The sequence below is a fragment of the Coregonus lavaretus genome, assembly GCF_964263955.1.
Source record: "Coregonus lavaretus genome assembly, contig: HAP1_SCAFFOLD_1513, whole genome shotgun sequence".
NCBI classification, from domain to species: Eukaryota; Metazoa; Chordata; class Actinopteri; order Salmoniformes; family Salmonidae; genus Coregonus; species Coregonus lavaretus.
In genome coordinates, this window is record NW_028160511.1 from 37,536 (window position 1) to 46,062 (window position 8,527).

General features: G+C 46.1%; 1 protein-coding gene across 1 annotated transcript; it reads left to right on the plus strand.

Moving 5' to 3' along the window:
- Positions 1-1,485: 1,485 nt before the first annotated feature.
- Positions 1,486-6,228, plus strand: LOC311121715 (protein LRATD1-like; the record flags this gene model as incomplete). The annotated part of the gene is made up of 2 exons (XM_084196177.1): positions 1,486-1,650; positions 5,578-6,228. Exons 1-2 carry the CDS (start codon positions 1,522-1,524, stop codon positions 6,226-6,228), a joined length of 780 nt encoding a protein of 259 aa, XP_084052303.1. The 5' UTR covers positions 1,486-1,521.
- Between the last annotated feature and the right edge of the window lie 2,299 nt (positions 6,229-8,527).

Genomic DNA, 8,527 nt, shown 5'->3' on the forward strand with positions numbered 1-8,527 from the left:
AGAGTTTCGATGTACCGATTCCATGGCACATAACAAGATAACTAATAATGTAGGCATGCTGTGTCCATAATAAGTGTATGGGTTGTAGGTTGGGAGCTTTTGTGAAGGAGCACAGTTTGAAAGATATGGCATATAGAAGCAAACCGGATGGACATCATGAAAATGATTGGAGAGGTTGAGAGTAGAAGAAGTTCAGGAGAAAGAACAAACAAAATGTAATTACTGTAAAATTGACTGTGTCCATAAAATGTAGATAGTAAGTATAAGCTGGAAGTAGAGGCCTGGGCATTGTTGTTCACTAGTTTACTCCAAGTAGGGAAAGCGTGGCCGGGTTGGAAAGTAATAAAGGGGAATATATATATATATATAAAATAATAATCAATGACATTATAGTAATTTAGTAGACACTCTTCTCCAGCTAAGTGTTTGTCCATGTCTTATCCAGCTAAGTGTTGTCTATGTCTTATAACAGCATGTTTTGAAGCCTCTGTCTGTCTACTGTAGGTTACGCCACAGTAACAACCCCCCACCACGCGCTGCTTCTCGCCCACGCTATTGGAGGCTGGCTTGATTGACGTGGGGATCAGCCTTGCTGATGGGCCAAGGCAGAATAGGAAAGGGTCCCTGGACCAATGGGCTGCGCCGAGGGCAGGGTGTTGCTAGTGAAGGCGGAGCTCCCAGTGTTAGGGCTACTTAAACACGAGAGGTGCGGAGAACACACACAGGGCTGCGGGAGGATTGGGGGAAAGAAGACAAGTGGAAGAGAGAGAGACAGAAAACCACCGATGGAACGGCAGGATATATAACCGTTTGCCCTGGTCTCGTGCAGGTAACCATTACTATTTATCCGTCTTCCACACACGGTGCGTGAAAGGTTCAATCATCCGTTATTCTCCCATGGTGCGTCTGTCTGGCGGGACAGAGATCATCTGTAGCTTTTTGTCAGGGTGACTCTTTTCTTTCTACATAGACGAGGGGAGGCACCGAGCGCTCTCTCTCTCTCTCTGTTCCCTTTTTAACTGTCGCTTTTCTGGCCTGCTCTCTTTCTCTCTCCAGCCCAGCTGTTTTCTTATTTAGTCCACCACAGTAAATTACTGGCACGGGATGGATTGAGAGTGATGGACTAAATCATTGTTTGTGTTGTGGTCTTTCAAAGGATCGCGGTTCAGTAACTGGAGAGTTGATGATGTACCTCACTACGTGACTGTGGACTGTTTTCACTTGATGCTGAAGTGTTTGAGTCTAGCTAATAGCCGACCAGTGCAGTCTACCGGGCAGTGCGCGCAGACATAAACCTCTAACTACATCGCTCTAGTGAAAGTATTTTATATTTCTCCACTTCGTGATTTAGTGTAGGGATCCTATTGTGGGATTCTTTTTTTGTTCTTTCCCAACATTCACGTCTCTGTCCCCTTCTCTCTTCCCCGCTCCTCACCCCCTAACCTTCCCCTCACCTCCTAACCTCCCCCCTCCCCCAGACACCTTATTCCATGCCTCTCCTCTGCCGGGGCTTTGTCATTGATGGGAAACCACCTGGACCGGATAACCCACCTCAGCTACAGCGAGCTGCCCACCGGAGATCCGTCCGGACTGGAGAAAGAGGAGCTCAGAGTTGGAGTGGCATACTTCTTCTCAGACGAAGAAGAGGAGGTGGATATTATTTTTGTATATTTTTTCAATATGTTGCAACTTTGTTAATTGTACTGTGTGTATCAGTGCAACCAGGGATCCTCTGAACACATCAACAACTGCCTCCTACCAAGCACCGTTACCCGTTGCTCCACCAAAGCGGTAACAACTACTTCAAGGTCTCAGAGCGAGCGTCGTCACCGATTTTAAACGCTACTATCGCACACCGCTTACTAGCTAGTCATTTCACACCAGTTACACATGTTTCATGTGCATATGACAAATTAACTTGGATTTTGTTACATCTTTTCTTTCAATATATATTTTTTCTGTAGGCCTATATTTTATATAATATATCTTTGTGCTTTATTGGTGTTTTTATTGAAGTGTGAAAATATTTGTGCCTTGTTTTTTTTCCCTAGGCTACTTATTGCATGTATATGTTATATGTATACTTTTTTTTTAATGTACTTTACTCAAACCAGTGAAAATCACTTATTATAAATAAGGTCATTAACTATCAGCTCTTGGAAAATCCAGGGCCTGTATTCTTCTCATTTTGGTTCTATAATATATATTTCTACTATATATATACTTCTATAATATCTTTCGTGTGTGTGTGTGTGTGTGTATATACAGCTGCGGAAAAAAATAGAGACCACTGCAAAATTATCAGTTTCTCTGGTTTGACGATTTATAGGTATGTGTTTGGGAAAAAATTACATTTTTGTTTTATTCTATAAACTACTGACAACATTTCTCCCAAATTCCAAATAAAAATATTGTCATTTAGAGCAGTTATTTGCAGAAAATGACAACTGTTCAAAATAACAAAAAATATGCAGTGTTGTCAGACCTCGAATAATGCAAAGAAAGAAGTTCATGTTCATTTTTAAACAACACAATACTAGTGTTTTAACTAAGGAAGAGTTCAGAAATCAATATTTGGTGGAATATCCCTGATTTTCAATCACAGCTTTCATGCGTCTTGGCATGCTCTCCACCAGTCTTTCACATTGATGTTGGGTGACTTTATGCCACTCCTGGCGCAAAAATACAAGCAGCTCGGCTTTGTTTGATGGCTTGTCACCATCCATCTTCCTCTTGATCACATTCCAGAAGTTTTCAATGGGGTTCAGGTCTAGAGATTGGGCTGGCCATGACAGGGTCTTGATCTGGTGGTCCTCCATCCACACCTTGATTGACCTGGCTGTGTGACATGGCGCATTGTCCTGCTGGAAAAACCAATCCTCAGAGTTGTCAGAGCAAAAGGAAACAAGTTTTCTTCCAGGACAACCTTGTACGTGGCTTGATTCATGCATCCTACACAAAGACAAATCTGCCAGATTCCAGCCTTGCTGAAGCACCCCCAGATCATCACAGATCCTCCACCAAATTTCACAGTGGGTGCGAGACACTGTGGCTTGTAGGCCTCTCCAGGTCTCCGTCTAACCATTAGACGACCAGGTGTTGGGCAAAGCTGAAAATTGGACTCATCAGAGAAGATTACCTTACTCCAGTCCTGTACGGTCCAACCCTTATGGTCTTTGGCAAACCTCAGCCTGGCTCTTCTTTGCTTCTCATTGATGAAGGGCTTTTTTCTAGCTTTGCACGACTTCAGCCCTGCCCCTAGGTGCCTGTTTCGAACCGTCCTCGCCGTGCACTTCACCCCAGCTGCCGTTTGCCATTCTTTTTGTAGGTCCCTTGATGTCATCCTATGGTTGTTGAGTGACATTCGAATGAGTTGGCGGTCATCCCGGTCAGTAGAGAATCGTTTTCGCCCTCAGCCGGTCTGTAGCTTTGTTGTCCCCAATGTCTGCTGCTTGACCTTGTTCTTATGAACCGCCGTCTTTGAAATGTTAAGGATGGAAGCAACCTGACGCTCACTGTATCCCTCTGCCAGTAAAGCCAGAATTGAACCCTTCTTTTCCTCACTCAAAACTCTCCTTTTCAACTCTTTTGGCATGGTTGATAGTTATTTATTGATTAATATTACTTTTGAGGTACTATTAGCACTGTTTTTGCCATCCAGCTGGTCCTATTGCAAGAGGATAGTGATGACCACAGCAGTGGTTTTTATACTTTTCCTCGTTAAATAAGTGAATAAGTGGTTCATGTGATCACCTAATCAGTACCTAATTCAGTAGAATGAGGTGTGCCTGTGTTGGAATTCAACAGACACTGGAATGGAATGGCTGTCATACATGTAGAGATGCTGATTTAAGAAACATTTGGTCTCTTAATTTCTTTTCCACAGCTGTATATACACTTAGGTTGGAATCATTAAAACTCATTTTTCAACCACTCCACACATTTCTTGTTAACAAACTATAGTTTTGGCAAGTCGGTTAGGACATCTACTTTGTGCACGACACAAGTAATTTTTCCAACAATTATTTACAGACTGTGCCTTTAAACAGCTTGGAAAATTCCAGAAAATTATGTAATGGAAGCTTCTGATAGGCTAATTGACATCATTTGAGTTAATTGGAGGTGTACCTGTGGATGTATTTCAAGGCCTACCTTCAAACTCAGTGCCTCTTTGCTAGAAATCAAGGGAAAATCAAAATAAATCAGCCAAGACCTCAGAAAAAGAATAGTAGACCTCCACAAGTCTGGTTCATCCTTGGGAGCAATTTCCAAACGCCTGAAGGTACCACGCTCATCTGTACAAACAATAGTATGCAAGTATAAACACCAAGGGACCACGCAGCCGTCATACTGCTCAGGAAGGAGATGCGTTCTGTCTCCTAGAGACGAACGTACTTTGGTGCAAAAAGTGCAAATCAATCCCAGAACAACAGCAAAGGACCTTGTGAAGAAGCTGAAGGAAACAGGTACAAAAGTATCTATATCCACAGTAAAACGAGTCCTATATCGACATAACCTGAAAGGCTGCTCAGCAAGGAAGAAGCCACTGCTCCAAAACCGCCATTAAAAAAGCCAGACTACGGTTTGCAACTGCTAATGGGGACAAATCTCGTACTTTTTGGAGAAATGTCCTCTGGTCTGATGAAACAAAAATAGAATTGTTTGGCCATAATGACCATCGTTATGTTTGGAGGAAAAAGGGGGATGCTTGCAAGCCAAAGAACACCATCCCAACCGTGAAGCACTAGGGTGGCAGCATCATGCTGTGGGGGTGCTTTGCTGCAGGAGGGACTGGTGCACTTCACAAAATAGATGGCATCATGAGGAAGGAAAATTATGTGGATATATTGAAGCAACATCTCAAGTCATCAGTCAGGAAGTTAAAGCTTGGTCGCAAATGGGTCTTCCAAATGGACAATGACCCCAAGCATACTTCCAAAGTTGTGGCAAAATGGCTTAAGGACAACAAAGTCAAGGTATTGGAGTGGCCATCACAAAGCCCTGACCTCAATCCTATAGAACATTTGTGGGCAGAACTGAAAAAGCGTGTGCGAGCAAGGAGGCCTACAAACCTGACTCAGTTACACCAGCTCTGTCAGGAGGAATGGGCCAAAATTCACCCAACTTATTGTGGGAAGCTTGTGGAAGGCTACCCGAAACGTTTGACCCAAGTTAAACAATTTAAAGGCAATTATACCAAATACTAATTGAGTGTATGTAAATATCTGACCCATTGGGAATGTGATAAAATAAATAAAAGCTGAAATAAATCATTCTCTCTACTATTATTCTGACATTTCACATTCTTAAAATCAAGTGGTGATCCTAACTGACCTAAGACAGGGAATTCTTACTAGGATTAAATGTCAGGAATTGTGAAAAACTGAGTTGAAATGTATTTGGCTAAGGTGTATGTAAACTTTCGACTTCAGCTGTGTGTGTGTGTGTATATATATATATATATACACACACACACTACCGGTCAAAAGTTTTACTCATTCAAGGGTTTTTCTTTATTTTCACTATACTCTACATTGTAGAATAATAGTGAAGACATCAAATATAATTTGATTTCAGGTGGACGACGCAGGAGGTGGCGGAGGAGGTTACACCAAGGACCCTTACCCCAGCCAGGAGGGCCCCGGGGCGGTCAGCGAGCTGGAGTACTCCGCCTTCTGCTCCCAGGAATGCATCTTCTCCAAACTGCGCGCGAACCAGGATTTGAACGTGTACTCCACCAAAACTTTGCTCTCCATGTGCAAGCCAGGGGACCTTGTGGAGCTAGTATCCACCTCCCAGGCACCTCACTGGGCTGTGTACGAGCTCAATGACCAGGTGATACACCTGCATGAGGGGGAGATACGGAAGGACAGCCTGACTGAGATAGGACAGGGCCGGCACGGACGGATAGTGAACAGCCGCTACCGCTTCCGGCCGCTGCCATCCGACCTGGTGCTGCAGAACGCCACTGGCCACCTGGGCCTACGCAGCGGGGACATCTGCTGGACCAGCTCTGAGAGCTTCGCCGCCTGGTGCCGCTTCGGGAAGCGGGAGTTCAAGGCGGGAGGCGAGGCACACTCGGCAGAGCAACAGTACTTTCTCAAAGTGCATCTCGGTGCCGGGACTCGGAATGGACACACGCTGGTGTTCCGTAGCCTCGAGGATATGATCCGGGAGAGGAGGAGGGTTGACGCTAGTGGGTCAACGGCGGAAAGGAGTGATGATTGATTTGGAATTCTGTTTGATATGATGGGCTATACTCTCTGGTCCTGCTCTCTGGTCCTCTCTGAGAGAGAGAGAAGAGGGGGAGAGAGAGAGAGAGGAGAAGGGGGGGGGGGGAGAAAGGGGGGGGGAGAGAGAGAGAGGAGAGGGGGAGAGAGAGAGGAGAAGGGGAGGGGGGGGGAGAGGAGAGGATGGGGGAGAGAGAGAGAGGAGAAGGGGGGGGGGGAGAGGATGGGGAGAGAGAGAGAGAGGAGAGGATGGGGAGAGAGAGAGGAGAGGATGGGGAGAGAGAGAGAGGAGAGGATGGGGGGAGAGAGAGAGAGAGGAGAGGATGGGGAGAGAGAGAGAGGAGAGGATGGGGAGAGAGAGAGAGGAGAGGATGGGGAGAGAGAGAGAGGAGAGGATGGGGAGAGAGAGAGGAGAGGATGGGGAGAGAGAGAGAGGAGAGGATGGGGAGAGAGAGAGAGGAGAGGATGGGGAGAGAGAGAGGAGAGGATGGGGGAGAGAGAGAGGAGAGGATGGGGAGAGAGAGAGGAGAGGATGGGGGAGAGAGAGAGGAGAGGATGGGGGAGAGGAGAGGATGGGGAGAGAGAGGTGTTGTTTGCAGGCTGACTGTGTCTGTAACACTGTGGGAGAGATATTGTGATCATATTGCAGCAAAGAAGAAAATAGCCTACAAGGACGACACAGACAAACGTTCATGTAAACATTGACAACTGCTCTTGTCTTTCTGCTCTGACCCTGTACCTTTAAAAGCCACGACTCGACTCGCTTGCTTTTTTATTCTCCCGCTGCATTCTCTTTCTCTGCACCTGCTGCTGGTTCTGCTGGTTCTGGTGGTTCTGCTGCTGCTGCTGGTTCTGGTGCTTATGGTTCTGGTGCTGCTGGTGCCGGTGGTGCTGCTGGTGCCGGTGGTGCTGCTGCTGCAGCAGACTATGGCAAGAGAGAGAGAGAGAAAGAGAGAGAGAAAGAGAGAGAAAAGGTGAGATGTCTGTTGGATTTCCCCGGAGAGACTCTGTTCTATTTTTTTACTCTGCTTGACATTAAAAACCTGGGACTGAACGAACACAGGAATCCAACCTTAACCACCTATTCATGTTGTAATGTAGCCTACCAGACAGACAGATAGACGGACAGACAGACAGACAGATGGACAGGCAAGACACCATGTTGTTCTGTTTTCTGCTCCCTGGTGTTTGTTCGGAGAGCTACATTCATACATTGATTGGTTTGGATTTGAGTCCCATATTTTTGTATTTGAGTCGGTGACTTCTTTCTCCCTGATTGGTTGATTTTCTGTTCTAATAAACAGGAGGTTGCAACATGAAATGCTTTTCTGGTCTGAGAGATATTGCTCTTAAGCACACACACACACACACACACACACACAACGAGACATAAAACATTGATCATAGCGCACGTATAGCTGGTGACCCTGCCTCGTGCGGCCAGGGGGGGCAGCCCTGTCCTATCTTTACAATTCTGGATTTGGATATGGTTTCCCCCCAGTCGTAACGTAGCGACCAGCGGGAACAGCGTTTTGGGATCTGGATAAAGGCTTGATGGCTCCAATCAGTTCATGACTGTTGCCTCAGGCGACTATTGGAGTGTGGGACGGGAGGAGTAGAGAGAGTGTGTTATTTCTGTTCCCTGTGGTGCTGGTGAGAATATAGCACTACTGAGAGAAGTGGGAGTGGATGGAGAGAGATATGAGAGAGAGAGAGACAGAGAAATAGACAGGGGGAGAGAGAGAAGAGGGAGAGTGAGAGAGAAAGGGGGAGAGAGAGGAGAGGAGAGAAGAGAGCGCAACGAGAGAGAGAGAGAGAGAGAGAGAGAGAGAGAGAGAGAGAGAGAGAGAGAGAGAGAGAGAGAGAGAGAGAGAGAGAGAGAGAGAGAGAGACCCAGCACATCACAACACAGCTCTACTAGACCCGGCCCATCACAACACAGCTCTACTAGACCCCATCACAACACAGCTCTACTAGACCCCATCACAACACAGCTCTACTAGACCAGACCCATCACAACACAGCTCTACTAGACCCCATCACAACACAGCACTACTAGACCCCATCACAACACAGCTCTACTAGACCCCATCACAACACAGCTCTACTAGACCCCATCACAACACAGCACTACTAGACCCCATCACAACACAGCTCTACTAGACCCCATCACAACACAGCTCTACTAGACCCCATCACAACACAGCTCTACTAGACCCCATCACAACACAGCTCTACTAGACCCCATCACAACACAGCTCTACTAGACCCCATCACAACACAGCTCTACTAGACCC